At 38.7% G+C, this 21522-nt stretch overlaps 1 protein-coding gene across 7 annotated transcripts in view; it reads right to left on the bottom strand.

Annotated features, from left to right (window-relative positions):
* The window catches only part of TEX11 (testis expressed 11), a 311406-nt gene that overhangs the window by 84883 nt on the left and 205001 nt on the right, over positions 1-21522 (bottom strand). For all 7 annotated transcript variants that reach the window (XM_072816896.1, XM_072816892.1, XM_072816891.1 and 4 more), the window contains 4 exons: positions 19203-19243; positions 17864-17950; positions 2656-2726; positions 1105-1221 (listed from right to left, as the gene is read on the bottom strand). In XM_072816896.1, coding sequence (XP_072672997.1) covers positions 1105-1221; positions 2656-2726; positions 17864-17950; positions 19203-19243 — 316 coding nt within the window. The remainder of the gene's footprint in view (positions 1-1104; positions 1222-2655; positions 2727-17863; positions 17951-19202; positions 19244-21522) is intronic.

Below are 21522 nucleotides of genomic sequence, written 5' to 3'. Positions count from 1 at the left end.
AAGTAAAGCAAAGGACTCTATTGAGAATAATATTACATTTACCCATACTTTTAAGAAGCAAAATGATTCTTTTTGGTTTTGTTCTGGGACACATAGATTTTTTTCTCATATTCTTTTAAAATGAAAAGATTTCTAAAAAGAGGTCCCTTTACTCCTCAAGGTTAAGGATTTTGTCTTTATCTCCAGTACCTGGCAGAGTACTTGATACTCAAATGTTTTTTGAGTTGAAGTCAACAAGGGAACAGAAAGGAAGGGAAATATGTTGGCAGAGATCTGGTGACAGTTTGTTCCAGATCTGAAGAATCATATGAAAGAAGCAATTAACAGAAGGAAGGAAATAAACAGCAAGATGGATTTTATACCATTTGGAAAGAAAAGCTGGCAAGTATGGGAGATTGGGAAGTTTTCTTTGTCTAGGTAAGAAAGAAAAAGCAGAGAGATCCAGATTTTAAAATCATACCAAAAATGCTAGTGGTACAACTTAGAGACAATTTTCTTTATTTGGAAGAAAGGCAGTAAAAAACTTACTCTGGTCTATAAGAGACTGAGATGTTGATGTTGGCTTTTTCTAAAAGGGTAAGGTTTACAAAGCTAAGAGTGGAATTCAGGCAAAGGTAGGAATTTTGTCTTCTTGTTAAAACTGAGTTACTGATAAAATATTTAAGGGTCAAAGAAAGCAAATGTAATGAGAGTGAAGAAAAACAATCCAATGATCAAATGGCTATCGAAGCTGTGGAGGTAGATGAATTCTTTGTTAGAGAATGTGTGAAAGGAAACAAAAATAGAGAAAACTGTTTCTTGTGGGCCACATATGATTGTATGGAGATGATGAAGAATATCTAAAAACAGATTTGCAAAGAGTAGTCCATGGGAAGAGGCATTTTAAAAGAAGAGATATTCAATCTTTTTAAAAGAAGAGGTTTAGCCAAATGTGATCCTTCCTTAGGAAGGAATGAACCATTACAAACCTTTGAAATCAAGATGCTGCTGGAAAAGATGAAAGGATTCTTTAAAGAAAATCAGAAAGAACTGCATCAGGGAAGGCAAACACACCAAATAGCACACTAAACTCTTTCTTGTATAGTCTATGAAGGTGCACATTACCTGTTCAAAAGCAGTTGAAGCTTTTCTCCCTTGCTCTAGATCAACTGCAGCTGCCATAAGTAAACATGTTTTCTGTGCAATCAGAATTACTTGATCAGAAGGACAAAACTGGGACAGCTGATAAGAAATAACCAGAACATCAATGAATACTGTGAGAATTCTGCCAGGTGAACAGAAACAATCAGAATGAAAATCAGCAACATCCTGTCTGAATGGAAAAATTCAGCTGGAAAAACACATCTCACCTTAAAAACAATATAGACTATAACCCTGATTTATGGTTTTAATTTTATATTACTTTCCATTGTTTTTAAGACCTTTCTAGAGATAAAAAGCTTCATTTCTTCACAATTTTCCTATCTTCCCAGTGATAGGTACTGTCATTTAGCCCTGTATTTCTGTCTAGTGATTTACTTCTTGCTTTATGTTGTAATTTGTAAGTGATTTTTTCCCCTGGCAAATACATTTCCCCTTTGTATTGAAGAGAGCTGAAATTAGCACATATATTGTCCTGGTTGAAAGAGAAAATGTCAAATCTTGACAGGCATTAGGCATAACCTCATCATTAAACCTTGTCCTCTAACTTTAGAAAAAACTCCCAGCTTTTACTACAATAAACCTCTAGGTTACTTGGGATTCTTACATAGAACCCTATTAGTGCTATCACAAATGTTCAAACTAAAATTAATTTATTTCACCTAATTTAAATGGCAAGTATACCTAAACTTTCAAAGACTATTTCTCAATCTCCCAAAACGTTTAGTGATCATAATCATTACTGTCATTGAATTAACAGCATTTCAAAACACTCAAATCTCTCTAGGTCTAAGGTTACTAGTATATAAAATGAGGGAGTTATGCCAGATTATTTCTGTAGTTCTTTCCAGTTCTAAAACTCTTAACATTTAATCGATCTCAACGTATCACATGGTGTACTCCTGAATGTGTAAGAGAGATATTCTTAGTCTCTCTCTTCTTTTATTCTCTCATCAATATTGTTTCCTTTCTGGCATTTAATCTCTAACTTGAAGGCTAATGACTATTTTAAAATGCATATAATTGCCAATTAAGCTTAGAAAATCTTACACACAGAACTTGCTCTAGGAGAAATTATAAGTTAGGCCCAAAATTCTTAGCATTCTTTTCACATCCCCATGTCCCCAAATACCTATTCTATACTTCTATATATCTATAAACCTTCCTAACGTTTTATTAGTTGATAACTTAAGAGTATTCCTCTCCTAAAATGAGAGTTGTATTTTGATATAGGACTCTGGGGGACTGAATTCTTTAAAAAAAATCTCTTATTGTAGAACTTTAGGCTCCCTGATGGTTGTTTGTGATACTGTGGTATGGGGAGAACTGCCTCATATTTGCACATTATATCCTATAGAGATCAAATACTCCTTAGGTGATTCCTGCTTACACATGTATTCTAAAAGTTTCTAGATTAAAAGCTAATACCACTTTATATTTAGCCCTTGACCATAGCCACAGTGGTCATATTTTTGTTGTGGTCTATTTATGAGATACTTACTAAAAGAGACCCACCTTATAAGAAAGGATGAAAAATTCTCTCATTGTCACCAGGTCTTTGCCACATTGCACAGCCAAGTTCCAAGCTGAAAGTTAATATTAAATAATATAATTATAAAAATCTGTCTAATCTGTACATTATAATCTTCACTACCTGCATGTTTAATATTAATATACTAATGAGTTTCTTGGGTTGAAAAAGCTAACTTTAGATATTTAGAGAATTTTATTCCAGGTAAATTGAGAGACTTTTATCACTTCCAATCTTCGAATCTTTTTTTAAAAAGATTTATTTATTTATTTATTCATGAGAGAGAGAGAGAGAGAGAGAGAGGCAGAGACACAGGCAGAGGGAGAAGCAGGCTCCATGCCGGGAGCCCGATGCAGGACTCGATCCCGGGTCTCCAGGATCGCGCCCTGGGCCAAAGGCAGGCACCAAACCGCTGAGCCACCCAGGGATCCCCCCAATCTTCAAATCTTGCCAATAACTAATGGAAGTAGTACTGCACTTTTTATAAAAACTGAGGACATACCATACGTTCTTAGTTGGTATAGTATAGATCCATCTAAAAAATAAGGGCCACCAAGAAGGTTACCACTAGAATTCATAAAAGTATGTTAAAATTCAGCAAAGAGGTGGGGATCTAAGATGGTAGCTTGCCTACTCCTTGAACACAGCTAAATAACTATCAAATGATTCCAAATACCCAAGAAATTGACCCGAGGACTGACAGAACAAACTGCACAACCAGAGGGAAAAAAGAGTCTACGCTTAGGAAGGTAGGAAATGTGGAAATGTGGTTTTGGGGAGAAACAGGCAGTGGATACTGTGGAGGGGAGGGAGCCCTGGTGGTTGAGAAAAGTGAGAGACAGTGGTGTGCACAGAGATGCACAAGGAGAACATGTCCCCAAAGCCAATGGCTGGGAAAATGAGAGGGGCGGATTTTTGTGAGTCTTTGCCACCACCAAGGCTGAAAGACTGGAGTTTTAGAGGTCCATGGGCATGGCTGGGATAGAGCTATGAGGGCGCTACCCTATTCCTGGAGAGAAGGCAGGCAAGCATCCCTGGAGGCGGACAGGGCAATCTGAAGATTCCCTTTGGCCCCTGGGGAGAGACTGTTGCTTTTCTTGGAGCGTATCTGTAAAAGGTGTCATTCTAAAAGTTGCTTCTCCAGGGACAAGAGTGAGCCAGCAGGCGCCATTTCCCTCCCCTGCCCCTCAGCACAGGCACAGAGATACCTGCTGAGGGCGGCTACCCAGGACACTAGCTGTTTAGCCTGCTCTGCTCCAAATCACACATTCTTGTACTCTGGAGCAGCTGCCATTCTGGGTCAAACCTGCATCAGCCCCAGCATAGGGAGATCCTCCTCCAGAAGACAAAAGCAGATCCCTGCCACACCAGGTCGCTAAAGTTTGAAGTTTTAATAGTAAGCAGACTTGGCTAGGATAGAGCCCTAAGTGCACTGCACTGCTTCAGGCAGGCAAGGAACCTGGAGGGCTGACAGAGTGATAAAAGCAATCAGAAAAATGCCTAGGATGTAGGGAAATTATTAACTCTTCTGGGAGTGATTCCCTCAAAACAGCCAGCAGGGAGACCCCACTCCAGGGAAAAAGGAGCTGGCTGGTGCCATTTCCTTCCCCTGCCTCTCCGCATATTCAGTAAACAGAACAGCATCAACACTGGCTTCCTAACCTGCTAACAAGCCTGCCCCCATTGACTCTGCTGGTACTGCCCTACTCTGGCAAGTGTGCCTCAGTCCCAGTGCAGCAGGCCCCTTCCCCAGAAGGCCAGCAGAAACCTCAGCACGAACCTCGTCTACCAACCAAAAAGATTCATAAGGCTTCTTCAGTTCTAGTGGAAGTAGCATCAGGTCCCATTTAATAAGCAGACCAGGGGGAGGGGCAAGATGGCGGAAGAGCAGGGTCTCCAAATCACCTGTCTCCACCAAATTATCTAGAAAACCTTCAAATTATCCTGAAAATCTATGAATTCGGCCTGAGAATTAAAGAGAGACCAGCTGGAATGCTACAGTGAGTAGAGTTCGTGCTTCTATCAAGGTAGGAAGACGGGGAAAAAGAAATAAAGAAACAAAGGCCTCCAAGGGGGAGGGGCCCCGCGAGGAGCCGGGCTGAGGCCGGGGCGAGTGTCCCCAGGACAGGAGAGCCCCGTCCCGGAGAAGCAGGAGCTGCACCAACCTTCCCGGGCGGAAAGGGGCTCCCAGGGAGTTGGAGCAGGACCCAGGAGGGTGAGGATGCCCTCGGGTTCCCTGGGACAGTAACAGAGCAACTGCGCGCCCAGGAGAGTGCGCCGAGCTCCCTAAGGGCTGCAGCGCGCACGGCGGGACCGGGACCGGCGGCACCTGGAGCAGCTCAGGGGGCTCGGGCGCCGGGACAGAGCCCAGGATCCGGCCTCCCCCCGGGACAGGCAGAGGCCGGGAGGGCCCAGGACAGCGAGGACGCTCCTGCCCCAGCTGAGCAGATCAGCGGCCCCGCCCCGGAGCCTCCAGGCCCTGCAGACAGAGAGCTCCGGAGTTCCTGCCGGAGCTGAATCCAGGTTTCCAGAGCTGGCCCCGCCACTGGGGCTGTTGCTCCTGGGGCCTCATGGGGTAAACAACCCCCACTGAACCCTGCACCAGGCAGGGGCACAGCAGCTCCCCCAAGTGCTAACACCTGAAAATCAGCACAACAGGCCCCTCCCCAGAAGACCAGCTAGACGGACAATTTCCAGGGGAAGCCAAGGGACTTAAAGTACACAGAATCAGAAGATACTCCCCTGTGGTTCTTTTTTTCTTTCTTTCTTTTTTTTTTGTTGTTGTTTTGTTTTGTTTTGCTTTTTGATTTGTTTCCTTCCCCCAACCCATTTTTTTCCTTTCTTTCTTTTTCTTCCTCTTTTTCTTTTTTTTTCGTTTTTTTCTTCCTTTTTTTCCCCCTCTTTCTCTTTTCTTTCCTTCTTTCTCTCCTCTCTTTTTCTCCTTTTCACAATACAACTTGCTTTTGGCCACTCTGCATTGAGCAAAATGACTACAAGGAAAACCTCACCTCAAAAGAAAGAATCAGAAACAGTCCTCTCTCCCACAGAGTTACAAAATCTGGATTACAATTCAATGTCAGAAAGCCAATTCAGAAGCACTATTATACAGCTACTGGTGGCTCTAGAAAAAAGCATAAAGGACTCAAGAGACTTCATGACTGCAGAATTTAGAGCTAATCAGGCAGAAATTAAAAATCAATTGAATGAGATGCAATCCAAACTAGAAGTCCTAACGATGAGGGTTAACGAGGTGGAAGAACCAGTGAGTGCCATAGAAGACAAGTTGATAGCAAATAGGGAAACTGAGGAAAAAAGAGACAAACAATTAAAAGACCATGAAGATAGATTAAGGGAAATAAACGACAGCCTGAGGAAGAAAAACTTACGTTTAATTGGTGTTCCCGAGGGCGCCGAAAGGGACAGAGGGCCAGAATATGTATTTGAACAAATTCTAGCTGAAAACTTTCCTAATCTGGGAAGGGAAACAGGCATTCAGATCCAGGAAATAGAGAGATCCCCCCCTAAAATCAATAAAAACCATTAACACCTCGACATTTAATAGTGAAGCTTGCAAATTCCAAAGATAAAGAGAAGATCCTTAAAGCAGCAAGAGACAAGAAATCTCTGACTTTTATGGGGAGGAGTATTAGGGTAACAGCAGACCTCTCCACAGAGACCCGGCAGGCCAGAAAGGGCTGGCAGGATATATTCAGGGTCCTAAATGAGAAGAACATGCAACCAAGAATACTTTATCCAGCAAGGCTCTCATTCAAAATGGAAGGAGAGATAAAGAGCTTCCAAGACAGGCAGCAACTGAAAGAATATGTGACCTCCAAACCAGCTCTGCAAGAAATTTTAAGGGGGACTCTTAAAATTCACCTTTAAGAAGAAGTCCAGTGGAACAATCCACAAAAATAAGGACAGAATAGATATCATGATGACACTAAACTCATATCTCTCAATAGTAACTCTGAATGTGAACGGGCTTAATGACCCCATCAAAAGGCGCAGGGTTTCAGACTGGATAAAAAAGCAGGACCCATCTATTTGCTGTCTACAAGAGACTCATTTTAGACAGAAGGACACCTACAGCCTGAAAATAAAAGGTTGGAGAACCATTTACCATTCGAATGGTCCTCAAAAGAAAGCAGGGGTAGCCATCCTTATATCAGATAAACTAAAATTTACCCCGAAGACTGTAGTGAGAGATGAAGAGGGACACTATATCATACTTAAAGGATCTATCCAACAAGAGGACTTAACAATCCTCAATATATATGCCCCGAATGTGGGAGCTGCCAAATATATAAATCAATTGTTAACCAAAGTGAAGAAATACTTAGATAATAATACACTTATACTTGGTGACTTCAATCTAGCTCTTTCTATACTCGATAGGTCTTCTAAGCACAACATCTCCAAAGAAACGAGAGCTTTAAATGATACACTGGACCAGATGGATTTCACAGATATCTACAGAACTTTACATCCAAACTCAACTGAATACACATTCTTCTCAAGTGCACATGGAACTTTCTCCAGAATAGACCACATACTGGGTCACAAATCGGGTCTGAACCGATACCAAAAGATTGGGATCGTCCCCTGCATATTCTCAGACCATAATGCCTTGAAATTAGAACTAAATCACAACAAGAAGTTTGGAAGGACATCAAACACGTGGAGGTTAAGGACCATCCTGCTAAAAGATGAAAGGGTCAACCATGAAATTAAGGAAGAATTAAAAAGATTCATGGAAACTAATGAGAATGAAGATACAACCATTCAAAATCTTTGGGATGCAGCAAAAGCAGTCCTAAGGGGGAAATACATCTCAATACAAGCATCCATTCAAAAACTGGAAAGAACTCAAATACAAAAGCTAACCTTACACATAAAGGAGCTAGAGAAAAAACAGCAAATAGATCCTACACCCAGGAGAAGAAGAAAGTTAATAAAGATTCGAGCAGAACTCAACGAAATCGAGACCAGAAGAACTGTGGAACAGATCAACAGAACCAGGAGTTGGTTCTTTGAAAGAATTAATAAGATAGATAAACCGTTAGCCAGCCTTATTAAAAAGAAGAGAGAGAAGACTCAAATTAATAAAATCATGAATGAGAAAGGAGAGATCACTATCAACAGCAAGGAAATACAAATGATTTTAAAAACATATTATGAACAGCTATACGCCAATAAATTAGGCAATCTAGAAGAAATGGACGCATTCCTGGAAAGCCACAAACTACCAAAACTGGAACAGGAAGAAATAGAAAACCTGAACAGGCCAATAACCAGGGAGGAAATTGAAGCAGTCATCAAAAACCTCCCAAGACACAAGAGTCCAGGGCCAGATGGCTTCTCAGGGGAATTTTATCAAACGTTTAAAGAAGAAACCATACCTATTCTCCTAAAACTGTTTGGAAAGATAGAAAGAGATGGAGTACTTCCAAATTCGTTCTATGAGGCCAGCATCACCTTAATTCCAAAACCAGACAAAGACCCCACCAAAAAGGAGAATTACAGACCAGTATCCCTGATGAACATGGATGCAAAAATTCTCAACAAGATACTGGCCAATAGGATCCAACAATACATTAAGAAAATTATTCACCATGACCAAGTAGGATTTATCCCCGGAACACAAGGCTGGTTCAACACCCGTAAAACAATCAATGTGATTCATCATATCAGCAAGAGAAAAACCAAGAACCATATGATCCTCTCATTAGATGCAGAGAAAGCATTTGACAAAATACAGCATCCGTTTCTGATCAAAACTCTTCAGAGTGTAGGGATAGAGGGAACATTCCTCAACATCTTAAAAGCCATCTACGAAAAGCCCACAGCAAATATCATTCTCAATGGGGAGGCACTGGGAGCCTTTCCCCTAAGATCAGGAACAAGACAGGGATGTCCACTCTCACCACTGCTATTCAACATAGTACTGGAAGTCCTAGCCTCAGTAATCAGACAACAAAAAGACATTAAAGGCATTCAAATTGGCAAAGAAGAAGTCAAACTCTCCCTCTTCGCCGATGACATGATACTCTACATAGAAAACCCAAAAGTCTCCACCCCAAGATTGCTAGAACTCATACAGCAATTTGGCAGTGTGGCAGGATACAAAATCAATGCCCAGAAATCAGTGGCATTTCTATACACTAACAATGAGACTGAAGAAAGAGAAATTAAGGAGTCAATCCCATTTACAATTGCACCCAAAAGCATAAGATACCTAGGAATAAACCTCACCAAAGAAGTAAAGGATCTATACCCTAGAAACTATAGAACACTTCTGAAAGAAATTGAGGAAGACACAAAGAGATGGAAAAATATTCCATGCTCATGGATTGGCAGAATTAATATTGTGAAAATGTCAATGTTACCCAGGGTAATATACACGTTTAATGCAATCCCTATCAAAATACCATGGACTTTCTTCAGAGAGTTAGAACAAATTATTTTAAGATTTGTGTGGAATCAGAAAAGACCCCGAATAGCCAGGGGAATTTTAAAAAAGAAAACCATATCTGGGGGCATCACAATGCCAGATTTCAGGTTGTACTACAAAGCTGTGGTCATCAAGACAGTGTGGTACTGGCACAAAAACAGACACATAGATCAATGGAACAGAATAGAGAACCCAGAAGTGGACCCTCAACTTTATGGTCAACTACTATTCGATAAAGGAGGAAAAGACTATCCATTGGAAGAAAGACAGTCTCTTCAATAAATGGTGCTGGGAAAATTGGACATCCACATGCAGAAGAATGAAACTAGACCACTCTCTTGCACCATACACAAAGATAAACTCAAAATGGATGAAAGATCTAAATGTGAGACAAGATTCCATCAAAATCTTAGAGGAGAACACAGGCAACACCCTTTTTGAACTCGGCCACAGTAACTTCTTGCAAGATACATCCACGAAGGCAAAAGAAACAAAAGCAAAAATGAACTATTGGGACTTCATCAAGATAAGAAGCTTTTGCACAGCAAAGGATACAGTCAACAAAACTAAAAGACAACCTACAGAATGGGAGAAGATATTTGCAAATGACATATCAGATAAAGGGCTAGTTCCAAGATATATAAAGAACTTATGAAACTCAACACCAAAGAAACAAACAATCCAATCATGAAATGGGCAAAAGACATGAAGAGAAATCTCACAGAGGAAGACATAGACATGGCCAACATGCATATGAGAAAATGCTCTGCATCACTTGCCATCAGGGAAATACAAATCAAAACCACAATGAGATACCACCTCACACCAGTGAGGTGTGGGGCAAATTAACAAGGCAGGAAACAACAAATGTTGGAGAGGATGCGGAGAAAAGGGAACCCTCTTGCCCTGTTGGTGGGAATGTGAACTGGTGCAGCCACTCTGGAAAACTGTGTGGAGGTTCCTCAAAGAGTTAAAAATAGACCTGCCCAACGACCCAGCAATTGCACTGTTGGGGGTTTACCCCAAAGATACAAATGCAATGAAACGCCGGGACACCTGCACCCCGATGTTTATAGCAGCAATGGCCACAATAGCCAAACTGTGGAAGGAGTCTCAGTGTCCATCGAAAGATGAGTGGATAAAGAAGATGTGGTTTATGTATACAATGGAATATTACTCAGCTATTAGAAATGACAAATACCCACCATTTGCTTCAACGTGGATGGAACTGGAGGGTATTATGCTGAGTGAAGTAAGTCAGTCGGAGAAGGACAAACATTATATGTTCTCATTCATGTGGGGAATATAAATAATAGTGAAAGGGAATATAAGGGAAGGGAGAAGAAATGTGTGGGAAATATCAGAAAGGGAGACATAACGTAAAGACTGCTAACTCGAACTAGGGGTGGTAGAAGGGGAGGTGGGTGGGGTGTGGGAGTGATTGGGTGACGGGCACTGGGGGTTATTCTGTATGTTGGTAAATTGAACACCAAAAAAAACCAAAAACAGAAACAAAAACAAAAAACAAAATTAAAAAAAAAAAAAAAAAGCAGACCAGAGCTTGCCTAGTTAAAACTCCCCATACTCTAGCTAAGGTCCAAACACTGCCCCCTGCAGGCAAGAAATGTCTCTGCAGACAACTGACCTAAGGAATAAAGCAGCCAAAACACACCAGCAGAGTGCATGCAGCACACATCAAAGACACTCCCTGAAGTGCCCAGGCCCTGAACACTATCTGACCTCTTCTTCATACAGCCATTTCTCTCAGGAGCAGGAAACATACCAGGCATACAGAGAAGAAGGCAGAAACAGACAAAATGCTGAGGAATAGCATTTTGAGGAATTCATCTCAAAGGAAACAGTAAGAAAAGGTCATGGCCAGAGATGTAATTGAGACAGATATAAGCAATATGCCTGATGGAGAATTTAGAGAAACAATCATTAAAGATACACGCTGGGCCTGAGAAGATCATGGATGACTTCAGGGACCCTTATCCTAGAGATAAAAGAGTTAAAAAAGAGTCAGAAATGAAAAGTGCAGTAACTGAGATTCAGATCCAAGTGGATATAACGACCACAAGGATAGAAGACATAAAGAAACAAATAAAAAATATAAAAAATAAAAAAACAAATAAGTGATATAGAAACTAGAATAATAGCGAATAATGAAACTGCATAAAAGAGAAAAATAAAAGTTACGGGTCACAAGAACAGACTTAGGGAACTCAGTGACTCCATCAAATATAATACCACTCATATCATAGGAGTCCCAGAAGAAGAAGAAAGGAAAAAGGGGGCAGAAGATTTGTTTGAGGAAATAATAATTGAGAACCTCCCTAATATGGAGAAAGAAACAGATATACAAATCTAGGAGACACAGAGAACTCTTGTTAATATCAATAAAAGCAGACAAACACTAAGACATATTGTAATTAAATTGGGGAAAAAATGGTGAATAAAAAAATCCTAAAAGTAGCAAGACAAAAGAAGTCCTTAACTCATAAGGGAAGGCTCATAAGGTTAGTTGCGGATCTCTCCACAGAAACTTGGCAAGCGAGAAGAGAATGGCATGATCTATTCAATATGCTGAATGGGAAAAATCTGCAGCCAAGAAAACTGTATCCAGCAAGGCTATACTTCAGAATAGAAGGAGAGATAGAGTTTCCCAGACAAACAAAAACCAAAGGAGTTTGTGACTATTAAATCAGCCCTGCAAGTAATATTAAAGGGGAATCTGAGTGGGAAAGAAAGACCAAAAGTTACAATGACTAGATAGGAACAGAGGAAATCTCCAGAAACAATGACAAAACAAGGAATAAAATGACACCAAATACATATCTATCAATAATTAATGTGAATGTAAAATGGACTAAATGTTCCCATCAAAAGATATATGGTGTCAGAATGAATAAGAAAACAAGTCCCATCTATATGCTGCCTATAAGAGACTCATTTTAGACCTAAAGACACAAGGAGATTGAAAGTGAGGGGATGGAGAAACATCTATCACATAAATGGATATTTTTTAAAAACTAGAATAGCAATATGTATAACAGACAAAATGGACTTTAAAAAAGATATAATAACAGACAAAGAAGGACACTATATAATAATAAAGGGAACAATCCAGCAAGATGATATAACAATTGTTAATATTTATGTATCCTACATAGGAGCATCCAAACATATAAAACAATTAATAACAAACATAAAGGAACTCCTTGGTAATGATATAATAATAGTAGGGTACTTTAATACCCCACTTACAGCAATGGACAGACCATTTAAGGAGAAAATCAAGAAGAAAACAATGGCTTTGAATTACACACTGGACGAAATGGACTTAACAGATATATTCAGAGCATTTCATCCTAAAGCAGAATACACATTCTTTTTGAGTGCATATGGGACATTCTCCAGAAAAGACCACACACTAGGTAAAATCAGGCCTCAACAAGTACAAAAATACAGATCATAACATGAATATTTTCTGACCAAAACACTGAAACTTCAAGTCAACCAGAAGAAAAAATTAAGGAGGACCACAATACATGAAGATTAAACAACATGCTACTAAAGAATAAATAGGTCAACCAGGTAATACATGGAAACAAATGAAAATGAAAACACAACAGTCCAAAAACTTTGGGACGTAGCAAAAGTGGTCCTCAGAGGGAAGGATATAGCAATATAGGCCTACCTCAAGAAGCAAGGAAAATCTCAAATAAACAACTTAGCTTAAACCTAAATGAGCTAGAAAAAGAACAAAGAACAAATGAAGCCTAAAGCCACCAGAAGAAGGGAAATAATAAAGATTAGAGCAGAAATAAAGCATAAGGAAACTAAAAAACCAGTAGAGCAGATCAGTGAAGGGGCATCTGGGCAGCTCAGTGGGTTGGGCATCCGACCCTTGGTTTTGGCTCAGGTCGTGATCTCGGGGTCCTGAGATTGAGGCCTCATTGTTCCATGATTCTCTCTCTCCCTCTTCCTCTGCACCTAACCTATGCTTGCACTCTCTCTCTCTTTCTCTCAAATAAATAAATAAATCTTTTAAAAAAAGAACAGATCAATGAAACTAGGTACTGGTTCTTTGAAAAAAGTAATAGAATTGATAAACACCTCGCTAGACTTATCAAAAAGAAAAGAGAAAGGACTCAAATAAAGAAAATCACAAATGAGAGAGGAAGAATAACCACCAACACCACAGAAATACAAACTATAAGAGAATCTTATGAGAAATTATATGCCAACAAATTGGACAACCTAGAAAAAATGGATTAATTTCTAGAAACACATAAATTACCAAAACTGAAAAAGAAATAAAAAATTAGAACAGACTGATAACTAATAAAGAAACTGAATCAGTAATTAAAAAACTCCCAACAGGGATCCCTGGGTGGCGCAGCGGTTTAGCGCCTGCCTTTGGCCCAGGGCACGATCCTGGAGACCCGGGATCGAATCCCACGTCGGGCTCCCAGTGCATGGAGCCTGCTTCTCCCTCTGCCTGTGTCTCTGCCTCTCTCTCTCTCTCTCTGTGTGACTATCATAAATAATAAATAAAATTTAAAAAAAAAACTCCCAACAAATAAAAATCCCAGGCCAGATGGCTACACAGGAAAATTCTACCAAACATTTAAACAAGAGTTAATACCTATTCTTCTCAAACTACTCCAAAAAATTGAAAAGGAAAACTTCAAATTGATTCTCTATGAGGCCAGCATTACCCTAATTCCAAAACCAAAGACTCTACTAAAAAAGAATACTACAGGCCAGGATCTCTGATGAACACGGATGCAATAATTCTCAACAAAATACTAGGAAATCAAATACAACAGCATATTAAAAGAATCACTTACCACAATCAAGTGGATATGTTCCTGGCCTGCAAGTATGGCTTAACTTTCCCAAGTCAATTAACATGATACACCACTTAATAAAAGAAAGGATAAGAACCATATGATCCTCTAAATAGATGCAGAAAAAGCATTTGACAAAGTATAACATCCATTCATGATAAAAAACTCTCAACAAAGTAGGGAAAGAGAACATATCTCAATAAAGAGAATATCTGAAAAACCCACAGCTAACATCATCTTCAGTGGGGAAAAACTGAGAGCTTTTCCTCTATGGTCAGGAACAAGACAAGGATATCACCACTGTTATTTAACATAGTTCTCCAAGTCCTAGACTCAGCAATCAGACAACACAATGAAATAAAAGGCATCCAAATCATTATATTGTATATGGAAAACCCAAAACACTCTACCAAAAAATTGCTAGAACTGATACGCAACATTAGTAAAATTAAAGGATACAAAATCAATGTACAGAAATCTATTGCATTACTATACACCAATAATGAAGAAGCAAAAAAGAAATCAAAGAAGTGGGGCACCTGGGTGGCTCAGTGGTTGCGTGTCTGCCTTTGACCTAGGTTAGGATCCCAGGGTCCTGGGATAGAGTCTCGCATTGGATTCCCCACAGGGAGCCTGCTTCTCCCTCTGCCTGTGTCTCTGCCTTGCTCTCTTCTGTGTCTCTCATGAATACATAAATAAAATCTTAAAAAAAAGAAATGGAAAGGCATTATGCTTATGGATTGGAAGAAAAAATATTGCTAAAATGTTTATACTACCCAGACCAATCTATACATTTAATACAATCCCTATCAAAGTACCACCAGTATTTTTCCCAGAGCTATAACAAACAAACCCAAAATCTGTAGGGAATCACTAGAGACCTCAAATAGCCAAAGCAACCTGGAAAAGGAAAACAAAGCTGGAGGCATCACAATTCAGACTTCAAGTTATATTACAAAGCTAGATCAGGATAGTATGGTACTGGCACAAAAACAGACACTTAGATCAGTGAAACAGAATAGAAGACTCAGAAATGAACCTACAACTATATAGTCAACTAATCTTTGACAAAGCAGGAAAGAATACTCAATGAAAAAAGTCTCTTCAGCAAATGGTGTTGGGAAAACTAGATAGCAAAGTGCAAAAGGATGAAACTGGACCACTTTCTTATGCCATACACAAAAATAAATTCAAAATGGATTGAAGACCTAAATGTGAGACAGGAAACCAGCAAAATCCTAGAGGAGAACACAGGCATCAACCTTTTTGACATCAGCCATAAGCAACTGCTCTTTAAGTATGTCCCTGGAGGCAAGGGAAACAAAAGCAAAAATAAAACAATTGGGATTTCATAAAAATAAAAAGCTTCTGCACATCGAAGGAAACACTTGAAAGGCAACCAACGGAATGGGAGAAGATATTTGCAAATGATATATCTGATAAAGGTCTTGTATCCAAAATACATAAAGAACTTACCGAACTTAACACTCCAAAAACAAATAATCCAGCTAAAAAATGTGCAGAAGACATGGATGGACATTCTTCCAAAGAAGAGATACAGATGGGCAACAGACACATGAAAAGATACTCAACATCATGCATCATCAGGGAAATACAAATCAAAACTACAATAAGGTATCACCTCCCATCTGTCAGAATGGCTGAAATTAACAACACAGGAAACAGCAGATGTTAGAGAGGATGTGGAGAAAGGAGAACCTTCTTACACTATTCGTGGGAATGCAAGGTGGTGTAGCCACTCTGGAAGAGAGTATGAAGGTTCATCAGAAAGTTAAAAATAGAACTGTCCTATGATCCAGTAACTGCACTACTAGATATTTACCTGAGGAATACAAAAATACTGATTCAAAGGGATACATGCACCCTGATGTTTATACCAGCCTTATCTACAATAGCCAAATTATGGAAAGAGCCCAAATGTCCATCAACTGATGAATGGATAAAGATGTGAGATACACACACACACACACACACACACACACGGATTATTACTCATTCATAAGAAGAATGAAATCTTGCCATTTGCAACAATGTGGATGAAGCTAGAGTGTATTATGCTAAGTGAAATAATTCAGTCAGAGAAAGACAAGGACCAAATGATTTCCCTCATATATAGAATTTAAGAAACAAAACAGATCAATATAGGGGGAAAAAGATGGCAAATGAAGAAACAGACTCCTAACTACAGAAAATAGACTGTGAGTTACTGGAGGAGAGGTGGGCAGGGGGATAGGTTAAATAGGTGATGGATATTAAGGAAGGCACTGGTTGTTGTGATAAGTGCTGGTTGTTGTATATAAGTGATGAATTGCTAAATTCTGCACCTGAAACAAATATTACACTATATATCTTAACTAACCAGAATTTAAATAAAAACTTGACAAGAAAAAAAGTTCATCAAAGAACAGAGTACACTAGAGTCAAAGGCTGAAGAAAATTGTAAAGATTCACATCTTCCATAGAACATTGGAAGGCCCATTTGGCAACATTCAGCATAATCTTCATGTTGGAAAATGAAAGTGAAAATTCAGTAAAAGTATTGGAAAATAACTTTTCAAACTTCCAAAAGATCAAAGTCATTAAACTTCTCTATAGTTTAAGTGTGTTATTTTCAATTAGTTGCATACGTTTCTTAGAAGCTAGATTTTTATGTTTATTCCATTTTATCCTAGATTAGAGAGAGTCCCAGTAAACCCTGTAAAGCAGAAAAGGATTCATGTTGAACCAGTCTGCTTTGTGACATTGCTGCTTAAGCTCTTGATTACTTATCACTATAATAACTGCCACAACTTTCATACTTGATCTTAGCCAAAAGGCTGAGAAGCAATTACCTCCACAATTTTTAAAGCGTTTTTTTTATTGAAATTAAGCCTACATAAAGTAAATTACACAACTTATAATTGGATGGCTTGGTGAATTTTCAAAGTGAATAAAAAGAATGTAACCCAATCCAGATCAAGACAGACCTTGATCATTACCAGAAACTCAGAAGAAACCCAACCACCCCTCTTCAAGTCTAACTCCCTTTAAGGGAAACCGCTATCAAGTTCTAATATCATAAACTAATTTTGCCTACTTTCTTTTACCACATATAAATGGAATCAATATCTGACTTCTTTTGTTCAACATTAAGTTTGTGAGATTCATCCATTTTTGTTGCATATAGCTTATTTTTCATTTTTTTATGTAATCTCTATGCCCAATATGGGGCCAAACTCATGACCTGGAGATCAAGAGTTGCATTTTGTACTTACTGAGCCAGCCAGGTACCCCACAGGTAGTTCATTTTTGACGAATCAAATTTAGAGATAAGTTAGACATTCCAGACCAAATTTAGGAGCATAGCCTTGGGGACCTGCAGTTATAAGTCATTTTATTCTTAGACCCATTTCTAGAGAAAAAGAAAACTAGCATTTATTGAGTACCTACTATGTCCCAGGTATATACATAGTTTTACTTAAAACCCTTACTAGCCCTTTGAAGTATGTATAATTGTTCCTCTTTTATAAATAACAGAACTGAAATTAAGTAAGTTATCCTTGTACCCATTGCTACATATAAAAGAGCCAGAATTTGGGGTGCCTGGATGGCTCAGTTGGCTGAGTGTCCGACTCTTGGTTTCAGCTCAGGTCCAGGTCTCAAGGGTCATGGGATCAGGTCCTGCATTGGGCTCTGTACTCAATGCGAAGTTTGCTTGTCCCTCTCCCTCTGCTCCTCCCCCTGGTTGCTCTCTCAATCTCTCTCTCTCTTTCAAATAAATAAATACAATCTTTAAAAAAAAAAGAGCCAGATTTTGAATCCACATATGTCTGATTCTACCACCCCCACATTGTTTCCCATAATCACAGAATAACCTTTTACCTATTTTTCGAAACCAATGAGCTTCTTTAGCCCTTGAGTCTGAATTCAAGGCCTCTCCATTTAAAGACTGACCGAGTTTCTGGAGTGCTGCAATGAACAGAAAGATTTTATCTTGAGGTCTTTTACTTTATACTCTAGCAAAATTGTTTTTTTTTAAATTTATTTTTATTTTTTTTTCAAAATTGTTAATACTGTCTTAAAAACAGTCGAATGTGAGTTTGAAATAGAAAGTCCTTTTTCTGTGTTTATGCACAGGTATGTACCAAAAGTAATTAAAATGACAACTTTGCCAAGGCTCCAAGAAGTAGATAACTCAAACTTTGGGGAACAAATACATCTTTGGAGAGATTTAAAATTTTACTTAGTAATCATTCTCTGCCTAAGGTAGAAAGATAGGATTTACATGTAAGGAAATAGAATAGAGGGCAGCCCCAGCGGTGCAGCAGTTTAGGGCCACCTGCAGCCCAGGGTGTGATCCTGGAGACCCTGGATCGAGTCCCATGGCAGGCTCTCTGCATGGTGCCTGCTTCTCCCTCTGCCTGTGTCTCTGCCTCTCTCTTTCCCTGTGTATGTGTCTCTATGAATAAATAAATAAAATCTTAAAAAAAAGGAAATAGAATAGAAACAATCATTAAGAATACTGAAATGGAGATTGAGAACTAGAAGGGTATAAATTGGCATAATACTGAGCTCCCACAGCAAGCACATTAAAGAACCAGGACATGCTATCATCATCACAAGACATTTATTACAGAACCACATACCTTTCTGAAAGGTAAGAATACCAACCAGCCAAGTTTAAAAGCTTTGGTTTCTAAGCCACTTTGCTACATTTAACACCTTAGTGAAACGTATTTGAGGTATAAAATTGAACTATTGTAATAAATACCATAGAGTTTCTAAGATGTTTTGGACATAAGAAAATAGGTACTTGGGTAGTGGAAATAGGAAGAGCTGTTAGGCAAAAGGGACACTGGGTAAGAAAGCACAGAGTTGGCAAAAAAATTTTGATGTGGCTAGGATGTTAGCTTGAATGATGATCCTTTTTCACCTGTTCTAGGTTAGGATCAAGTAGCAATAAGGATAGACAGAAGGAAGGATGGAAGGAAGGAAATATCTTTAAAATAAATTGGAATAAAAAGAGCTAAAATCACATTTGGAGATGAATGTTAGTGATCACAAACTTTTCTCTGCTTGGGAATAGAGAAACTAAAGTAGATTGCTATGGCAAACATTAATAAAAGCATGAAGCTTAACTCAAACACAAAGTCTGTCTGAGTCATATACTTGGAGAATTTAATAGAAGATAGAAGCAAGATGTAGGACTGAAAATATTTACCTGTATTCAAGCAAGTCAAAAGTCTATCCATTTCTTTCTTTCTAAAAAAATAAGAAGAAAAGAGTGTTATCCTACTGTTTCAAAGCTTTATTTACTACAGGGAAGTATCAAAATGAGACCCCAAGAGAGCTACACAAAGACAATGCAAAATTGTGGTTTATTGGTCAAGGCTCCAACCTATCATTTCAACATTTTTCCTCAGTATAGGATACTGTTCCTCATTCCCCAGTGCTCTCACATTTTTTCTCTCTTCCCCTTTTACTCCTACTCTCAGCAAAGGATTTCAATGGCTGATAAGGTTTTATATTACAGGGTCTTTGAATCTGAGAGCAGACAGTGATTTTTGTGATTTTCAAGCTTTTTTTTTTTTGAAGAGGAATTAGAACACTTGTTCCAAATAAACTTCTATGAAAATCTAATAAATTAGAACTTTAGCTGCTCTGTTTCAATCAGTGGTGGGTAGAGGCCTAAAGCCTCACCTTCCTGAAGTCCCTGAGGCAGTGCCACAGAATTTCCAGGGTTCTGAGGAATATATTTAAAAAAACACTTATCCAGTCCAGACCCTTCATTTTACAGATGAGGAAACAGATCTGGAAATGGGGGATGATGTGTCCAATGCCATGCAATTAACGACAATTTCAGGACTACTACACAGGTCTCTTGACCCTTTGTCAAACTTCTTTAAGGGGTATATAAATTTTAACAGAGGAAAATATGCCATCTTATTAAACAAAAGAATGGAATGTAAGTACTGGCCAGCTCAACTAAGGAAGTTAACAGGAAGTAGAGTATACTCTGAGACTGGCCTTATCATGAGGATCTCTAGTATTTTATAATAAAGACTGTGCTTCAGGAAAAGTAGCAACTCTCTCAGAGATAAATATTAGAAGTCTGGTTTACATAAAATAACTTCTTAAACTTTACAGATTTGAATTTCAGCTCATCTAAAGTTGACTTCTTCACTTATTTAATTCAGTAACTGTATAAAATAATCTAGTAAGGGCCCATTAATGTAAAAGAATAGTATAAATAAATATGAAGACCTGAAAAGGGATGTATATAGTCTATTTAAGAAACAAATAGCTTTAAATTTTTTTAGCACATGAGCTACTATAATACTTGGGTAGATATCGCTTAATGAAAACCATGGGATTTTTAAAGAGAAAGGAACTTTAAAAATTATTCAGTCTAGCTTTTTTAATTTAACAGATGAAGAAAATAAAGCTAAGAGAAGTTAAACAAGTTGTTGTCTAATGTGAACTGGAGTTAGTGAAATAACAAACTGGAACTTAATTCTGTGACTCTTCCACTAAATTGGGCTTTAAAAAAATTAATGTTTGTTAAATAAGGTCCTGACTACTATCTGCAAAAAACTGTTAGCAGATGTTCTTTATGACTATATTTACTTGGAAACAATCAAAGTATATTTTAAACTATTCTGTAATTTATCAATAATTTAAACAGTATTCCTTTCCATTCCCCATTTCCAAATTGGTTTTATTTTATTTATTTTATTTATTGTATAATAAATTTATTTTTTATTGGTGTTCAATTTACCAACATACAGAATAACACCCAGTGCTCATCCCGTCAAGTACCCCCCTCAGTGCCTGTCACCCAGTCACCCCCACCCCCGCCCTCCTCCACTTCCACCACCCCTAGTTCGTTTCCCAGAGTTAGGAGTCTTCATGTTCTGTCTCCCTTTCTGATATTTCCCACACATTTCTTCTCCCTTCCCTTATATTCCCTTTCAGTATTATTTATATTCCCCAAATGAATGAGAACATATAATGTTTGTCCTTTTCTGATTGACTTACTTCACTCAGCATAATACCCTCCAGATCCAGCCACGTTGAAGCAAATGGTGGGTATTTGTCGTTTCTAATGGCTGAGTAATATTCCATTGTATACATAAACCACATCTTCATTATCCAATCATCTTTCGATGGACACCGAGGCTCCTTCCACAGTCTGGCTATTGTGGACATTGCTGCTAGAAACATCGGGGTGCAGGTGTCCCGGCGTTTCACTGCATCTGTATCTTTGGGATAAATCTCAAGCAGTGCAATTGCTGGGTCGTAGGGCAGGTCTATTTTTAACTCTTTGAGGAACCTCCACACAGTTTTCCAGAGTGGCTGCACCAGTTCACATTCCCACCAACAGTGCAAGAGGGTTCCCGTTTCTCCACATCCTCTCCAACATTTGTGGTTTCCTGCCTTGTTAATTTTCCCCATTCTCACTGGTGTGAGGTGGTATCTCATTGTGGTTTTGATTTGTATTTCCCTGATGGCAAGTGATGCATAGCATTTTCTCATATGCA

The sequence above is a fragment of the Canis lupus genome, chromosome X (assembly GCF_048164855.1).
Source record: "Canis lupus baileyi chromosome X, mCanLup2.hap1, whole genome shotgun sequence".
In the NCBI taxonomy this organism is placed as follows: Eukaryota; Metazoa; Chordata; class Mammalia; order Carnivora; family Canidae; genus Canis; species Canis lupus.
This window is presented reverse-complemented; position numbering and strand designations above follow the sequence as displayed.